The sequence below is a fragment of the Hyperolius riggenbachi genome, chromosome 1 (assembly GCF_040937935.1).
Source record: "Hyperolius riggenbachi isolate aHypRig1 chromosome 1, aHypRig1.pri, whole genome shotgun sequence".
Lineage (NCBI taxonomy): Eukaryota > Metazoa > Chordata > Amphibia > Anura > Hyperoliidae > Hyperolius > Hyperolius riggenbachi.
Genome location: NC_090646.1, coordinates 521,434,210 through 521,454,047, shown reverse-complemented (window position 1 = coordinate 521,454,047; position 19,838 = coordinate 521,434,210). Strand labels below are relative to the sequence as shown.

Here is a 19,838-nt window from a genome sequence, read left to right as displayed (position 1 = left end):
TGGCCCGCGAGGCCAGTTTCTGTGGCCCGCGCGGCGGTGTCCTGCGGAAGGGGAGAGGATCGGGTGGTATTGCGTATTTATAGTATCGGCGTAGTCCCGCGCATACACCAGCGTGTGCTCCGTATTCAGCCCCGGGTAGCGCTGGGATAGTTAGAAAGCCTCGCTCATTGGTTACTGCAGGAACCTTCCTCCAATAGGAATCAGCCTGATTCCTATTGGAGGAAGGTTCCTGCAGTAACCAATGAGCAAGGCTTTCTAACTATCCCAGCGCTACCCGAGGCTGAATACGGAGCACACGCTGGTGTATGCGCGGGACTACGCCGATACTATAACTACGCAATACCACCCGATCCTCTCCTCCTCCGCAGGACACTGCGGGCAGCCCCCTCAGCCCCACACAGAGCGGGCAGCCCCCTCAGCCCCACACAGAGCTGACAGCCCCCTCAGCCGCACACAGAGCTGACAGCCCCCTCAGCCACACACAGAGCTGACAGCCCCCTCAGCCCCACACAGAGCTGTCAGCCCCACACAGAGCTGACAGCCCCCTCAGCCCCACACAGAGCTGACAGCCCCCTCAGCCCCACACAGAGCTGACAGCCCCCTCAGCCCCACACAGAGCTGACAGCCCCCTCAGCCCCACACAGAGCTGACAGCCCCCTCAGCCCCACACAGAGCTGACAGCCCCCTCAGCCCCACACAGAGCTGACAGCCCCCTCAGCCCCACACAGAGCTGACAGCCCCCTCAGCCCCACACAGAGCTGACAGCCCCCTCAGCCCCACACAGAGCTGACAGCCCCCTCAGCCCCACACAGAGCTGACAGCCCCCTCAGCCACACACAGAGCTGACAGCCCCCTCAGCCACACACAGAGCTGACAGCCCCCTCAGCCCCACACAGAGCTGACAGCCCCCTCAGCCCCACACAGAGCTGACAGCCCCTCAGCCCCACACAGAGCTGACAGCCCCCTCAGCCCCACACAGAGCCGACAGCCCCCTCAGCCCCACACAGAGCCGACAGCCCCCTCAGCCCCACACAGAGCCGACAGCCCCCTCAGGCCCACACAGCGCCGACAGCTCCCTCAGCCCCACACAGCGCTGACAGCCCCCTCAGCCCCACACAGAGCCGACAGCCCCCTCAGGCCCACACAGCGCCGACAGCTCCCTCAGCCCCACACAGAGCTGACAGCCCCCTCAGGCCCACACAGAGCCGACAGCCCCCTCAGGCCCACACAGAGCCGACAGCCCCCTCAGCCCCACACAGAGCTGACAGCCCCCCCCCCCCCCTCAGCCCCACACAGAGCTGACAGCCTCCTCAGCCCCACACAGAGCTGACAGCCTCCTCAGCCAGCACACTACAGGCAGGCCACGTGTGGGTAATTAGGCCTTTGTTCCTCCTCAGCAGAGCTGACAGCCTCCTCAGCCAGCACACTACAGGCTGGGCTCTGATACCATTGCTGCATAATCTGCCCTGTGCATACACCCAGGTACCATACTGGACTCTGATACCATTGCTGCATTAATCTGCCGCAAACTTCTCATTAAGAAAATGTGCATCAAATGGTGAGTACAACAATTCTTATATTGTCGTTTTCTTTCCATTTCCAACACCATGTTAACTGTTACTAGAAAAACGTTAAAAGTTTTACATCGAAATTTTGTATGCATGTGTTCCGGCCCTCGAGATTTTTCTTGATTTGAAGTTCGGCCCTCGGGCCAAAAAAGGTTGAGCACCACATGTGGAAGTATAGTACATAACCAAAATGTGTGAAACAACTGAAAATATGTCATATTCTAGGTTCTTCAAAGTAGCCACCTTTTGCTTTGATTACTGCTTTGCACACTCTTAGCAGTCTCTTGATGAGCTTCAAGAGGGATTCACCTGAAATGGTTTTCACTTCACAGGTGTGCCCTGTCAGGTTTAATAAGTGGGATTTCTTGCCTTATAAATGTAACCATCAGTTGCGTTGTGGTGAAGTCAGCTGGACAGTTGACTGATAGTCCTACTGAATAGACTGTTAGAATTTGTATTATGGCAAGAAAAAAGCAGCTAAGTAAAGAAAAATGAGTGGCCATCATTACTTTAACCATTTCGCATCCTACATACAGTATATTCACGTCATTGTAAGTGGCTCTTGAAAGCCACATGACGTGAATATAAGTCAGTCCCCTTTAATGAGCACAGTACGCGTCTGAGCTCATTAACCCCCCTCCCTCTAACTACACCAATTTAAGGATGCCCCTCCCAGGGGTTCGATCCTCCAACCCCCTGCCCAATCCCCTGTAATTTAGTATTCCCCCTCCTCCTTCCCCATGCTGCGATCGGGCAGCATGGAGGATTAGCATGTAAACAACATACCTCACCTCGTTCCAGCGTGATCAGTCTCCCCTCCGTGCATCTCCGCTGCCTGTGTCTTAATGCCGAACGGATCGGGTCCCGGCTTGATGATGTCATCAAGCCGGGACCGGATCCGTTCGGCATAATGACGCAGGCAGCGGTGATGCACGGAGGGGAGGCTGATCGCGCTGGAACGAGGCAAGGTGAGCTGTTTACATGCCAATCCTCCATGCTGCTTGCTCGATCGCAGAATGGAGGTGAGGGGGGCATAATGGCTGGGGGCTATCTAAGGGGGAGAGGGGGTGGATCATTACGCACCTGGCCATCTATGGGGAGGGGGGCAAAGGGGCACACTCGGTTATCTATGGGGGCACAGGGGCTCACCTGGCTATATATGGGGGGGGCAATGACAAAGGGACACATTGATTATCTATGGGGAGGGGGTGGAGAAATACATTGGCACACCTGGCGATCTATGGGGGGGTCAAAGGGGCACATATATATCTTTTATACTGGGGGAGGGGCTGATAAAGGGCACATCTGGCTATAGTGGGGGGATAAAGGGGGACACCTGGCTATCCATGGGGGGGGGGGGGATAGAGGGTACATTTGATTACCTATTGGAGGAGAAGAACAAAGGGGCAAACCTGGCTATCAATGGGGGTAGGGGGACAAAAGGGCGAATCTGGCTAATAAAGGGTCACATCTGGGATTTTTATGGTGGAGGGGCTAATAAGGGGCACATCGGGCAATCTATAATGGGGGGAAGATAAAGGGGCACACCTGGCTATCTATGGGGGGTGGGGGGGGAATAAAGATGCACACCTGGCTATCTATGGGGGGTGGAGGGTAATAAAGGGGCACATCTTGCTAACTACGGGGGTGGGGGCTAATAAATGGACTTAGCAGTTTAGATATGTATGCCGTGAGGGTATATTACTGTTATTTTGGCGTATACGGCTTGTAATCGCTAGTAAAGTGCAAAGCAAAAAAATACACCTTTATTTACAAATATTATATTGTCGCCATACATTGTACTAGGAAGATAATTTAAATGTTGAAATAAACAGGACATATGGACTAATAACATTTGTGGGCTTGATTTACAGTAATACTTTTTATTTTTAAACAGTAATGCCTGAAAACTGAGAAATAATGACATTTTTCATTTGTTTTCTCCTTATTCCCTTTAAAATGCATTCAAAGTAAAATAATACTTAGCAAAAAGTACCACCTAGAGAAGGCCTAATTGGTGGCAAAAAAAACAAGGTATAGATCATTTATTTGTGATAAGTACTGCTAAAGTTATGGGCTAATGAATGGGAGACCTGTGAAATGTAGAAAATTGCTTGGGTTTTTTAGGGGGAAACCCCCAGGGTAGGGAATTGGTTAAGAAATGAAAGTCAGTCAGTCAAAAAAATTGGGAAAACTTTGAAAGTGTTCCCAAGGGCAGTCTCAAAAACCATCAAATGCTACAAAGAAACTCGCTCACATTCAGACCGCCCCAGGAAAGGAAGACCAACAGTCACCTCTGCTGTGGAGGATATGTTCATCCGAGTCACCAGCCTCAGACATCGCAGGTTAACAGCAGCTCAGATTAGAGACCAGGTCAATGCCACACAGAGTTCTAGCAGCAGACACATCTCTAGAACAACTGTTAAAGGGGAACTTCAGCCTAAACAAACATACTGTTATTAAGTTACATTAGTTATGTTAATTAGAATAGATAGGTAATATCATCTTTTACCCACCCTGTTTTAAAAGAACAGGCAAATATTTGTGATTCATGGGGGCTGCCATCTTTGTCATGGGGGCAGCCATCTTTTTGGTTGAAATGAGGTGACAGGGGCATGAGACACAGTTCCAACTGCCCTGTGTCCTGATAACCCCTCCCAGCTGCACACACTAGGCTTCAAATGTCAAAATGTAAAAAAAAAAAAAAAAATTGCACCAAAACAGCTGAACGAGAACAACAACATCAGAAATCCCATCATGCTTTGCACAGCATAAGGGGAAAACTGCCCGGGCAGTTTTCTTCTGTGCAGCTAAAAATGAGGCTTGTATAAGAGAAACAAAGTTCTGATGCTGTGAAACTGTTAAAGAAACACCAGGCCTTTTCAGTGCTGCTGAGTCGATTTTTAGTCTGGAGGTTCACTTTAAGGCCCAGTTCACATTAGCGGTGGCCGTCCGGAATCGCCGTGCCGGAGCCGGACCGCTTGCAGAACGGACGGAACGGACGCACGGCATGGCAATGAAAGCCTATGCGTCCGTTCACATGCGTCCGTTCTGCCGGACCGGAGCCGGACCGGATCCGGGCCGGATCCGGACTCCGGCGTCCGTTCCAACATGCGCTATTTTTGGGTCCGGCTCCTCCGGCAGCCGTATCCGGGGCGGAGCCGGACTGCACCATCCGGCCAATACAAAGCAATGAGAACCGGAGAGCGCACAACACACTGGCTAAAAATCCGGATGTTCTACCCCACTTCCTATGCGGATTGTTGCGGCGATTTTGGATGGGGACACATGGGCAAGCATTTTGGAGTGGAGCAGCAGTGACTTTACACGAGCTGGAGATGTTGGCAGCATGTCGGAGGTGGAGGTGAGTGCTAAACAGCAGAGGGCCTGATTCCACAGGTCCCCCTTCTGCTGACCTCCCAGACCCCAACATTTTATTTGGTTTGTACTTAACTTTTGCCAAACGGATCCGGATCGCATCCTGATGAACACCTGATGCAACCTGACCGGATCCGGTCAGGTCATCCGGTCCGTTTGGCAGACAACCGCAAGTGTGAACCGGGCCTAAGAGGAGGCTGTGTGAATCAGGCCTTCATGGTAGAATATCTGCTAGGAAACCACTGCTAAGGACAGGCAACAAGCAGAAGAGACTTGTTTGGGCTAAAGAACACAAGGAATGGACATTAGACCCGTGGAAATCTATGCTTTGGTCTGATGAGTCCAAATTTGAGATCTTTTGCTCCAACCACTGTGTCTTTGTGCGACGCAGAAAAGGTGAACGGATGAACTCTACATGCCTGGTTCCCACCGTGAAGCATGGAGGAGGAGGTATGATGGTGTGGGGGTGCTTTGCTGGTGACACGGTTGGGGATGTATTCAAAATTGAAGGCATACTGAACCAGCATGGCTACCACAGCATCTTGCAGCGGCATGCTATTCCATCTGGTTTGCGTTTAGTTGGACCATCATTTATTTTTCAACAGGACAATGACCCCAAACACACCTCCAGGCTGTGTAAGGGCTATTTGACCAGGAAGTAGAGTGATGGGGTGCTGTGCCAGATTACCTGGCCTCCACAGTCACCAGACCTGATCTCAATTGAGATGGTTTGGGGTGAGCTGGACTGCAGAGTGAAGGCAAAAGGGCCAACAAGTGCTAAGCATCTCTGGGAACTCCTTCAAGACTGTTGGAAGACAATTTCAGGTGACTACCTCTTGAAGCTCATCAAGAGAATGCCAAGAGTGTGCAAAGCAGTAATCAAAGCAAAAGGTGGCTACTTTGAAGAACCTAGAATGACATTTTCAGTTGTTTCACACTTTTTGGTTATGTACTATACTTCCACGTGTGTTAATTCATAGTTTGGATGCCTTCAGTGTGAATCTACAATGTTCATAGTCATGAAAATAAAGAAAACTCTTTGAATGAGAAGGTGTGTCCAAACTTTTGATCTGTACTGTGTGTGTGTGTGTGTGTGTGTGTGTATATGTATATATATATATATATATATATATATATATATATATTATTTACAGAAGTCTTGCACAGCTGTGCATACTGCACCAAAAGGTTTAAATCTAATGGAGCGATCCATATTAGGTCATATTCCTGCAGAATATATAGTAATCTACTATCTAGTTCTTCAAGGCAGTGAACCAGGTTGATGTCAGAGATCTCAATTGGCTTCCTATATCCCACAGTGTATAGCCAGCAATAATACCTTCTTTAGCACATGATGAGCAAAAAATGTGCTGGTGTGCTTCAGTTAAGTTTTATGTTACTCTTTATCTTATTTTAACATTTTTTTTTTTTGCTTGCTTGACAGTAAGGTGAGATAAGAAGTGACTACTCAAGAGTAAAGATTAGAGCCTCAGAAAACGTATTCCTTATGCTAGTTTTGTGTGTTGCAGCCAGGAAAAGGTTTTTGTTTTGGAAAATTATGGATGCATCACTAAAATAGAACACAGTTGAAAATAAAGAATATAAAGTCATTCAACAATTTGGATGCTCTTCCAACATGTTTATATGTGTTTCAGTGCAGCTGCAGCATAAAGTGTATGGACAGTTTCCCAGATTTTCCTGCCTCTGCTTCCACCCCCCACTCCATGAGGCCAATAGAATGTATTTTAGATAAAAGCAGCCGCAAACTTTAAACTGCATGTAGTTAGCGAAGAAAAACCTCTGTGTAGGTGTTTACTCTTGTATTGCTGTCCTCCCTACTGATTGCTGCTTCTCTCTAGTTTTAGTAAGCCTGAGGCCGGCTTCAGACTACAGATTGGTGGCAGCAGTGCGGTTCGGGGATTACCGCATTAATATGCTGTAATCTTCTTCCGGCTGAAAGCCAAACAGGAAGTGACGCTTGCCCTCACTTCCTGTTTCGGAAATACGGAAGTGCACGGAAGCATATTGTAGAAATATGCTTTCGTGCACTGCAATGCCGCCGCGTACATTTTTTAAACACCCTGCGTCACCATAGACTTACACGACTTACGGGCTGCCGGAGGTCGCTGCAGAAGTACATAGATGTGTCCATGTGTTGGGGAATATGGGGAAAATGTCACTTTCTTTGTAGCCCGCAGGACCGTGTGGGTGTGAATGGCACCATAGACTTTCATTGGGCTGCGGTAAAAGGACCTCACCGCCCCAGTATGAAAGGGCTCTGACAGACTTATCATAGGAATGTCAGATAACAATGAAAAAAAAAAAAAGTTTAGAAAGGAGGTAAAACTAGCAGAGCACCCTTTGAGCTGATTTTTTTTTCTTCCCCTAAAAGAGCAAGGACAGAAATGGGTGTCGGGTAGGACACTAATAAAGAAATGAGCTCTAATGAAAACTATTCTCAGAACAATAGGCTTCTGGACTTCAGCTTGGAGAGAAATGCAAAGAAGAAATGTCTGTGAACAAAGATGCACTTTATAGGGGTTCTCAGGCCAGAATGTGTTTAGTTTCAGACAGAGTGGAAAAGGTGCAGCATGTCATATGTCAGATTTTTGTTATTCCTCCCTTAACAATACAGTAAGAGGGGAGAGGTCCGCAATAAGCATGTAATATGTTATTTAACCACCCCCCACTATATGGATGACTTTCTTGACTCTCAAAATATTCAACTGCAAAAGCACAAGCCAGGCTTTTGCAGTACAGCACTCAGATGCCTTGCTTTGTCATTCCACTGAATCAAGAGTGTGTGTAGGGAGGAGGCACCCCAATAGGCTACATGGCATATACCATAGAGTCTCGGTTATGCGGCACCGATGGGGATCGGCTGATGCCTGTTAAGTATGCTTACTGGTTGCTTGAGACTCCACGGTAAAAATAGACCTAGCTAATACAGTAAGTATATTAGTATTGGTGGAGTGATAGAACCCAGTCTTTGAACACAGCAAAGCCCACAAACTGTATAAGAAGTTGACTCTCACCACTCAGCCGGCGTTCTGCCAGCGATTTGTCCTGGTTGGACTGCTGGTTAGTTGAGTTCTGGAAAACTGGGACTCTACTGTCCCCGGATTGATGCAATCATTACCTTCAGATGTTTAGCTGAATGTAATAGATTGAGCAGTGAGTTCCCTTTAAATGTTTACCCATAAAATTATAGTGGAAGTCTTTTGACATTCTTCCAGTAATCAGCAATGCAAACAATCTGTCTCATGCTAGGTACACACGATGCATTTTTTCGGTTGATTTTCCGTCCGATCGATTCTCCGCTCGATTCTTACCTTTTCTTATCAACATCCATTCACTTTTATGAGAAAGCGACCAGAAAAATGATCGGAAATAATATCAGACACGACAGAATTTATCTATCAAACCATCTATCTTACACAAAATTGTATGGTGTGTACCTAGCATTAGTCTTCAGCTCATCAGCATTTTTTTGAATCTTTAATCCTCCAGTTATAAAATACTCACTTGACCTTGATTTTAAGTAGGAAGCAGAAAAGAATGAAATAGTGAAAAGCATAGGTTTCTGTTTATGTACACAGGGGAAACTCTGTACTCACAGGGCTCTAGGAAAAAGAAAAAAATCTCTCACAAACGAAAATGACAAACAGGAAGTATTCCGAGCATTAGAGCCTGCAGAAGGTGAAGTGGATAGACGGGCATCTCTGGACTCGTGCTGGAAGCTATGTCCAGAACTGGTGCAGCTTGGGGGACAAAGGAGGCACAGAGCGGGCACAAAGAAAGACACATAGGGGGCAAAGAAAGAAACAGAGTGGGAACAGAGACACAAAAGGGGGCAAGAGAGACACCCAGAGGAGGCATAAAGAGGCAAAGGGGGCACAAAAAAAGACAGGGAGAAAAGGGGGGAGGGAACAAACAGGCACAGAGGGGGAACAAAGCTTGATTTGAAGGAAATCGTGAATTGAATCGAAATCGCAATTTCAGACAGAAATCGCTCAATTCAATTTTTTCCTAAAATCGTTCAGGCCTACCGTAGAGCGTGCACGAAAGCTTCACATATAATACATCACCTGGCTATTACTAAAGACAAATGCTAGCTATTCCTCATACCAAATTTAAAGGACACCCGAGGCGAAAATAAACGATTGTATCGATCTTCCTTCTACTAAAAATGACTTATAAAGTTATTCCACAGTTTTATTTTATGTTTAAATCTACTTTTAACTGTTTTTATTTGTTTTTGCTCAATTACACATTCATTGAAGTATGCCAGAGCTAAAATCTATGAACTATTGAACCTGTTTCCTGCTCTCAGAAGTGTTTTATAGTTGGAATTTCTTATCAGTGAGGGTCACACTGTAGTTACTTTCTGTCTGAGTCAGGACTGAGTCAGCCACGTACATACCTGATATTTAACTCTTTCAGGCAGAGAAAGAGAAAAAAGGAACACCGCATAGTTATTTGTGTGCTAGGCACTGTACATACCCATGTCTATCTCACCATGTCACATGTCACCTAGGGTATCTTTTAATTTTAAACTTTGTAACAAAATTAAAAGTATACCCACGATAATATGATGAGATTAACATATGAATGTACAGAGCCAAGCACACAAATAACTAGGCTTTTTTTCTTTCTTTTTGTGTCTGAAAGAGTTAAACTTTAGGAATGCAAGTAAGTTTCTGTCTTGTGGGACCCTTGCCGGATTATAGCAACCCTCACTGATGAGGAATTGGAGCTATAAAACTTTTTCCTGCAGAGATCGATTTCTGAGAGCGGGGGATGCATAAAAATAAAAGGTAAATGGTTCATGTATGTGAGCTTTGGGAAACTTAATAGGCTGCCATTGAAAAGAGACCATAAAACTATAAATCTAAAAAAGGGTCATTTTTTAGGATTAGAGGATAGATGCAATTGTTTATCTCATCACTTTATTTCACCTCAGGTTCACTTTCAAAGGAACAAAATTCCATTAAAGTGTCAAACTCATACATGATTTCCGATATTCAGTGTATTTTTAGCTTTCTTCAGGAACCATGCAAAGCTTTCCTTCACTACAACATCTAAACTGGATCAGCAGTTAACCAAAAGATAGATAGTATGATTTTTCGTTAAAATTGATATACAGTATAAAGAGGCCCTCTGGGTAAAAAGTGTTCTAAAAAAAAATATTCCATTAAAAAGGATCAGTGTTCCATTAAAAGGTATAGACACTTGTCAAAGGACTATTCAGAGAGTGTGTGGACTTTGCATATCTGGATAGTGCAAACCTGCAGCGTCAAATAAAATTGAGAATTCCTTTCAGTTGTGAACATTAGATCTTACACGGTACTACTCTAGGGTATCGTTTGTGTACCATTCTCTGCTCAGCTTACATGCATCTTATAATGCTGGATACACACATTGCGTTTCCGCGTTCGATGCGGCGTTCGATTCGCGTCGATTCGATTATTTCCGAGCGCATTTTGATTACTTTTAGGTCGAATGCCATGTAAAGTATGGCAAATCGACCTAACAATCCATCGACCCGCGAATCGGACATGTTGGAAATAATCGAATCGACGCGGAAACGCAACGTGTGTATCCAGCATTATGCATGACCATTTACGCACAATAGAATGCAGGAGACTAGAACTTCCAGGTTGAAGGCCACTTCCGCCCACACTGATAGCCATATGGAATTCTAGTGCAAGCTATTGTATACAGCCAAAAAGGGTGAAAATTTGTAGCTACGCAGAGCTGTGATAATGGAGTGGCCAGGGTGAACAAATGACCCTGGCTGTGCATTGGAGATCTGGGAGCTAATCTTCAGGTTGTGTTCAATTTTAATACATTCCATTATTATTCCATTATTATCCTTGACAAATCAGAGGTGTATGCCAGAATACTACTCCTGGACTTTAGCTCGGCCTTTAATACCATCTGCCCACGCATCCTCCAGGATGATCTAACTGCACTTGGTGTCCATCCCGGCCTACGCCTGTGGATCACAGACTTTCTCACTAACAGGACACAAGTCGTCAAGTTGGGCAATATCCACTCAGATGTAGTGACGACAAACACTGGCGCACCACAGGGCTGTGTCCTGTCACCACTGCTGTTCTCCCCCTACACGAACAACTGCAGATCCGAGGCAGACTCTTTTAAGGTCATCAAGTTCACCGATGACACCACCATTGTCGGCCTGGTCACCAAGGATAATGTCCAGGAGTACTGTCAGCAGGTGGAGAGAATCTGCCAGTGGTGTAAGGTGAACAGTCTAGTGCTAAACACGACAAAAACTGTTGAGCTGATCATAGACTTCAGGAAGGCTGCTTCCACCCCACCTCCCTTCTTCATCGACGGCATGGAAGTTGCGAGAGTAACATGCGCTCGTCTTTTGGGCACTACCATCTCCAATGACCTCAGCTGGAGAGACAACATCACTGCTATCCAGCGGAAAGCCCAGCAGAGGCTCTACTTCCTATGCCAACTGCGGAAATTCGGCATGGCCCAGGAGGTCCTAACAAGCTTCTACACCGCCACCATTGAATCGATTCTCTGCTCCTCCATCTTGGTCTGGCACAACGGCGCCAATGATAACGACAAGTGCAAACTACAGAGGGTCATCAGGGTGGCGGAGAGGATTATTGGGAGACCCCTCCCCTCACTTGCCCACCTACACAACTCAAGGCTGCAATCTAGGGCACTGAGGATAGCAAACGACCGTTCCCACCCAGGAAACCGCTATTTTAATCTGCTCCCATTGGGCTGGAGGCTTCGGGCCATCTCAACAAGGACTGCGAGGCACATGAATGCATTATTCCCCTCGGCTGTCAGCCTCCTAAACTCCCTCCAAATACTCCCATCAGCACTACAACCCCAGCACGAATCACGATCCGAACTGTGACACTGCTGAACTGATCGGTCCGTCCATCAAGTCTGACTAACTCTACGTAAGACAGGATCTGAGGGTGGACAGGAACCACAGGATGATCTGTCCTGAACGAACACTGTAAATGGTTATCGTTGTTCCTCTGCTTTATGTTCCTGCATGCTGTGTACCCTTTATGTATGTCTTCTTTCTTTTTTGAGCGATGTATCGCGCCAAATCCAATTCCGGGTATAACCCTGTTATGCTTGGTGAAATAAATGATTCTGATTCTGATATTAGTAACTGAAATATTTACATTATGCAAATTATTAACATATCTAGGACTATGAAAGCGTTAATGATATTAGAAATGCGACTCCTTTTTGTTTTGACCTCTCAATGTGGTTTTCTCTTTCTACGCTATCAGTTGTTCTCTTCTTACAAGCTTGCTTGTTCCTTCTTAGCTTAGAGCACATTTGGAATGATTTGTATGAATGTGGTGACTCTGGAGCAGGTGTAAGTTTGTACGGGACTATTACAAGGTTAGGGTTTTGTCCTGAAACACAGATGCAATGCTGTGGCCTTCGACTTAGCTAGTGGTCATTATACATCATACTGGGTAAATCAGATTTCCTGGCACGTTGGGTCTCCTCTCGAGCCTCACCAAAAAGAAGCCGTTGTTCCAGTAAGTCAATATTAAATGGCTGGTGTGAGCCCAGGAACAGAGACGCACATTTATCCCTCGGCCTGTATATGCGTGATGTGTAAATACACAGTGCTGCCGTGGAATCGGGGTTGTTTTTGTATGAAATAAACACTTGGCATTTACTTGTCACTTATAAGTTAATGGGTGATTTCTGTTCAACCTAACAGTTCAGATTGTACACATCTTTATCTGTTATAAATTAATGTGATCAGCAGATTACAAAACATATATATCGTATGAAACTTAGCAAGTGGAGGAATGGTGTAACTCGTTGCTTGTTACAGTTCTTTCCAGTGGAGCATATAACCATGGGACACAAGCTATACCTTGCCTCCAATCTGGAAAATGCAAGTGACTTCAAATCTCTTCTGTATGCTAGTACTGCTTCAGTAACGCGCTGAGTAATATCGCCAAAAGATGAGTATTCTATTGCGGGAACTGGGGACGCTCTGTCATCAGAGGCCCACGCTGAACGATTCAGAACAATAAAAGACTTGTTAACTTTAACATCTGTTGATGATGTTTACAGAGATCTGTGTAAAAACCGCTACAGAGATAATTGGCACCAAAAAAAGGTTTGTAGTATCGTTTGGAGAAAAATCAGAACTATATGCAATTCAAGGGTTTTTGTAATTTCATTGCACGCTCCTATCTGTTCCTGGTGTAGACATAGATGGGTGATTTGAGCGAAGCCCTGACAGGAAGTTTATATTGGGGGTGTCTTGTGTGCCATGTTTGGGGCTTGCTTTGCTCACCATGTAGTGGTCTGCAGCTGTGGTTGCAAGTTTTTGGGTTTTAATATTATTAAACATTTTTAATAAACAGTGAAACAATTGGTAATGGTTGCAAATGCATGAGACTGAAGTGCAAAGTATTGTATCCCTCGCAAGGGAGCATAAACAACATGCTATGATAAAGCGCAAACTCCAGCAGCGTTCTGGCTTATTTTTCTCTTGCATTGGAATCTAATTAACATAAATATAGGAAGAGTATTTTCAATCATTTGGTGTATCTAAAAAAAAATCCTAGCTGGCTGAAACTGATCATTTTTAACATTGTTACAGAATGATATTTAATGAATGTGTTCTGTCTTTCTTTAAACAAAAGTGTATTTAAAGCATATCTGAAGTGATAGGGATTTATGGGGCCTGACCTATTTATTTCCTTTTAAACAATATCAGTTGCCTGGCATCCTGCTGATCTTTCAGACATCAGTCGTGTCCGAATCACACACCGGAAACAAGCATGCAGCTAATCTAGTCCGAAACATATGATGTGCTTGCTTGTTCAGGGTCTATGGCTAAAAGTATTCGAGGAAGAGGATTCGAAAGGAGCGCCAGGCAATTTGCATTGTTTAAAAGGAAATAAACATGGCAGCCTTCATATTCCTCTCACTTCAGGTGTCCTTTAACCTTTAAAATATCTCTTGCAACTTCATAACCAAAGATCACTTCCCATAGTTTCCATACGCTTCTAACCAGCATGAAATGTTTGAGAACAGGAGGATCTAATTTGCCAGATTGTATGTGTTGTAAGGTTGAATATCTGTCCAAGATGGCAACATTCTGGGCTTTTTGTGTATGTTCATGTGGCTGAGGTTCCATATAAGTCATTCCATTCAGGGCCTCAGAGTGGTACTTTTACTGATAACACATTCTCTTTATTGCTTTATGTTCAATCGTTATTCCTGGTGTAGAGTGGGATGTCTGATTAGTACTTGATAAGTATTTTGCTTGCATTTTAAGCTGCAATTTACATTATTCCACTAATTATATCACAGATATGTTATTTGATCCTTGCCTCTTTCTCTCTCTACTCCAGTGCTCCAAATCAAAATTACGAATTCATTGCCCTGCCATCCATGAAATAAGAAAATGCACTCGCCTGGAGATGCCGGACAACCTTAACACCTTTGTACTCAAGGTAGGAACTCTGCAAAAAATGGTTAAAATTGGATAAATGCAATGGGTAGAAAATAAACCGCCTTTTCTGAGAATTCAGCATATATACAGCAGTCCCTGAGCCCCTTTGGTCAGGAATCCACCTGGCAGTTTGCTTTAGCTGAGAGCAGTCTTCTCCCTACTTAAGGTGGACTGAAACTCAGTCCAATCATTGACCAATCTAAATTGGATGTGCGTACTAGGCTTTAGCTAGCATCTTTTGTTCATTAGTGGCACGGCTGGTGTGGGGCTGTCAGCAAAGCTCACGGACATGAATGCTCATTCCATGTAAGCTCATATGTATGTATAGGGTGGTGTAGACCTGAACATTATTACAGCAGCTACCCCTTTATTAATGACTGTGGTGGGCAAGTACCCCCTGAGTAACACCTAAAGTACCCCTTGATGCATACATATTGCTTAGGAATGCTTCAGAATTGTGTATATATGCTCTTCAAACATTTTAATCAACTATTAATACTTATTTAGGTGAATGTATCATTTGTTTTTCATCTCAAAACGTAATATACATTAAAGCCCCTAATTTTCGGCACAGACGGGGATTGCCTGATGCCGGATATGTGTGCATGCCGGTGGCTTGAGAATACAAGCAACTAGGCTTAAAATGTAACACTAACCACCCTGTAGATGAAATGTAGCAGAAACAACTTACAAATCCTCCAGATACCAGTCCTCTTCATTCCTGCAGCTCCCAGCCACTTTGCTACGTCCTCTGTGTACGGAGGATTTGTACGTTATCGCTGTGCGCCGCTCTGCCACATTACAAAGGAACACCCCCATTCTCCCCCTATTGACTAAGACAAGTTAAAGTAACCCCTCATTTTAACTAAAGTTCCCCCTGGGGTACGCAACCATGTGTTTCATGGGGTTAGAGAACAGTTGTTAGGCAGCTGAATAAAGCAGCCTTCCTCAACCCTTTAACCTGGAGGAACCACGCAAATACAGTGGGTTGCAAAAGTATTCGGCCCCCTTGAAGTTTTCCACATTTTGTCATATTACTGCCACAAACATGAATCAGTTTTATTGGAATTCCACATGAAAGACCAACACAAAGTGGTGTACACATGAGAAATGGAACGAAAATCATACATGATTCCAAACATTTTTTTACAAATAAATAACTGCAAAGTGGTGTGTGCGTAATTATTCGGCCCCCTTTGATCTGAGTGCAGTCAGTTGCCTATAGACATTGCCTGATGAGTGCTAATGACTAAATAGAGTGCACCTGTGTGTAATCTAATGTCAGTACAAATACAGCTGCTCTGTGAGGGCCTCAGAGGTTGTCTAAAAGATTGGGAGCAACAACACCGTGAAGTCCAAAGAACACAAAAGACAGGTCAGGGATCAAGTTATTGAGAAATATAAAGCAGGCTTAGGCTACAAAAACATTTCCAAAGCCTTGAACATCCCACGGAGCACTGTTCAAGCGATCATTCAGAAATGGAAGGAGTATGGCACAACTGTAAACCTACCAAGACAAGGCCATCCACCTAAACTCACAAGCTGAACAAGGAGAGCGCTGATCAGAAATTCAGTCAAGAGGCCCATGGTGACTCTGGACGAGCTGCAGAGATCTACAGCTCAGGTGGGAGACTCTGTCCATAGGACAACTATTAGTCATGCACTGTACAAAGTTGGCCTTTATGGAAGAGTGGCAAGAAGAAAGGCATTGTTAACAGAAAGCATAAGAAGTCTAGTTTGCAGTTTGCCACAAGCAATGTGGGGGACACAGTAACCATGTGGAAGAAGGTGCTCTGGTCAGATGAGACCAAAATGGAACTTTTTGGCCAAAATGCAAAACGCTATGTGTGGCGGAAAACTAACGCTGCACATCATTCTGAACACACCATCCCCACTGTCAAATATGGTGGTGGCAGCATCATGCTCGGGGGGTGCATCTCTTCAGCAGGGACAGGGAAGCTGGTCTGAGTTGATGGGAAGATGGATAGAGCCAAAGACGGGGCAAACTTGGAAGAAAACCTCTTGGAGACTGCAAAAGACTTGACTGGGGCAAAGGTTCACCTTCCAGCAGGACAATGACCCTAAACATAAAGCCAGGGCAACAATGGAATGGTTTAAAACAAAACATATCTATGTGTTAGATTGGCCCAGTCAAAGTCCAGATTTAAATCCAATCGAGAATCTGTGGCTAGATCTGAAAACTGCTGTTCACAAACGCTGTCCATCTAATCTGACTGAGCTGGAGCTGTTTTGCAAAGAAGAATGGGCAAGGATTTCAGTCTCTAGATGTGCAAAGCTGGTAGAGACATACCCTAAATGACTGGCAGCTGTAATTGCAGCAAAGGTGGTTCTAAAAAGTTGTTGACTCAGGGGGCTGAATAATTACGCACACCCCACTTTGCAGTTCTTTATTTGTAAAAAAATGTTTGGAATCATGTATGATTTTCATTCCACTTCTCACATGTACACCACTTTGTATTGGTCTTTCACGTGGAATTCCAATAAAATTGATGCATGTTTGTGGCAGTAATGTGACAAAATGTGGAAAACTTCAAGGGGGCCGAATACTTTTGCAACCCACTGTATGTTTTGGATCTCAAGGAAACCCTGAATTTAATTTGCAGGTGGCTGTTTTTGTCACTACCTCCTATTACAATGCCCTTCATTATAATGTCTCTTTATTCTAGTGCTTTTTATTAATGTGCTCATTATTATTCTACATTTAATGCTTTTTACAGTAACCCTATTTATAGTGTGCTCCCTATCATACTCACAACCCCCACAATGGGGAAAAATGCCAAGGAACCCTGGTTGAGAAAGCGTGGCTTAAAGAGTACCTGAGACGAATAGGTGGAAAGGATTTTTACTTACCTGGGGCTTCCGTCTGCTCCCTCACCATCCTCCCAGTCACCTCCGTTGTGCCTGTAAAGCCTGCGATCCGCTTCCGCAGAACACTCTCGGCCACAGGAGCCCGATGGAGGAGGCGTGCTGCCTAGAACAGTGCATGCGCAGTGACACACAGGAGCACAACGGTGAGAACCAGGACGGCGGTGAGGGAGCTAAAGGACTACAGGGGCTGGAGGAAGCCCCAAGTAAGTGAAAATCCTTTCCTCCCATTTGTCTCAGGTTTATTACTATTATGGCTTGCGTCCACAGTGTTCTGTACATGGCTAAGTTGTATAATGGTATGTACTACTGCATTAACAGGAAAGGATATACACAGATTCCCCAAAGCAGTATAATCATTCTCTCAGACAGAATGAGATAGTATTATTAGATATGGATGAGTGTAATTCAAAAGGCTCCTTTGTTTATTCCGTGAGAATAATGGTTTCTGTCTTTATCCTAATTTTTAGATTAATGCAACGGAAATCATTTTTGAAGTTGTAGATGACCAGCAGCTAAATTCTTGGACATCTGAAATCAAAGAATGCATGAACCGTGGGTAGGCAATATTCTTATTCTTTGTATTACAGTGGGAGTTTTTATACCACAGAAACCATAAATTGTGGATGGCTAGATAAACTATTGTAGCAGGGCATTTATATGAATCTGGAATGCTTGCTATGGTTTATTATGATTCATCTTTGAGTGTTTGATGTTTTTGTCATTATGTGATGTACATTTGAGTTATTTTCACAATGCTGATATCACATGCACATGGTTCCATCATTGCATTGTTAGTAATGGGAACGTAATTACAGCTTGCCGGTTCTCTCTCATGCATCCCATACATAGTTAGTTAGTGCAGCCATCAACCGTGTCCGCTCCCTCCCATAACAAGAGTGGCCACCTTAACCCCCCTCTGCCATCATAGATCCTCCACTGCTAATGCTAGTATCCAACTCCCCATACACTACTCAGTGAGGCCACCATAACCCCCTGCTCCTGTCTCCTAAGAATTACGACTGCCAACCCCTCCTTCCTATGAGAAGTGTTGCCTCCATTCCCCTTTATGCCCATAACAATGGTGACCATTCTCCTTCCTTAACCTCTCTAGCGGTATGGACAAGCCTGTCTGAAAAATTGCTGAAAATGGTATGGATGGTTCAGGCTCGTCCTGCAACTTTGTTTTTTTGCATGCTTTTTTCACATTAAAGCTTGCGTTTGTATGCAAATTTGTGCATGCTCTGGAAACATGCATGCAAAAATGTGCTTATGAAAGTGAATTTTAATGCAGAAATGCGTATGCGGAAAAAAACTGCACATTTATTGCCAAAACACTGAAGAGTGGGGAAATTGTGGCCCAGCGGAAAGGGAAAATTGAATTAAATGTACTTTTTGCCATGATTTACATTACTATACTCTTGCTTGACACATTTTGGTAAGTTACAGGCAAAAAATGTAATGAAAATTAATGTAATCACTTTTTGCATAGAAATCCAGCAGAAACTGAATCCTAGACAGGTTAGAAAATAAAAAATTAAGTGGTGCCAATCTCTCTCCCCCCCCCCCCAATTGGTCCAGCAACAAAACTTCCCAACACGTAGTGTAGCTAACTAAACTTCCCCTGATAGCAAGTGCAGCCATCACCTCTTTCCTCTCCCCCAATAATAGGAGTAGCCCCCCCCATTTTTCATCAAATCACATATGTTCTGTAGAGAGCCTTAGTATAACAGGCTCCTTCTGTTTACGAATCACAAGCATATCAGGGAAAAGAGGGCAAATATGTAAACATACCAGTGTAGTTTTTTTTTTACCTGCTGATATTGTTTTTTTTTTACCTGCTGATATTAATGTATACTGGTAATGCAACAACTACTGGCCCTTACTACTGTTTGTATGCGGTTTTGTTACCTGGAATAGCCTTACGCAATTTCTTCTGGCCAGTGTCACTGGGGAGGAGCATGTACATAAAGCCAGCACACGACACCTACAATATAATCATAGATGTGGCACTCACTTTCCATGAATCTGGAATATCCTCAGAGCTGATTCTTTCTGCAACCCGTATAACGATACCCCAATTTTATTTTTACTTGTAGAATTTAAACACCTGTCAGTAATATCTACGTTTTATTATGAAATTTATATTGTAAAAGTTTAACTTTTCTCCAGCGTCACTTATGCTATTGGGCTTGTGTGCCAAAGACATTTTGATATAATTGGGAGTGAGATTAATGAATCTGCAAGTTTTAGCTTTGGAAGAAAAGACTTACTATGCGGTGTTGTAATTTTATCCTTTGTGCTGATTTGATGGCCTGTGTAAGCTGTTGTTACTGAGCTTTGTGCATGTAGCCCTGTGCCCAGCCTGTCGCACTGTCTGAAGAGACTATTGCTAATAGCTTGTCTATAATGATAAATTCCAAGCTGGCCTTTTTGTGTCTGTATGTTATTCTACCCAGCACACGTTCCCCCCCCCCCCCCCCCCCCCCCCCTGCCCTGATGTGATT

The 19,838-nt window shown here is 44.5% G+C and overlaps 1 protein-coding gene across 3 annotated transcripts in view; it reads left to right on the top strand.

The window, feature by feature from the left end:
• The window catches only part of SH2B3 (SH2B adaptor protein 3), a 182,943-nt gene that overhangs the window by 126,482 nt on the left and 36,623 nt on the right, over positions 1-19,838 (top strand). For all 3 annotated transcript variants that reach the window (XM_068245613.1, XM_068245630.1, XM_068245621.1), the window contains exons 4-5: positions 14,345-14,446; positions 17,802-17,890. In XM_068245613.1, coding sequence (XP_068101714.1) covers positions 14,345-14,446; positions 17,802-17,890 — 191 coding nt within the window. The remainder of the gene's footprint in view (positions 1-14,344; positions 14,447-17,801; positions 17,891-19,838) is intronic.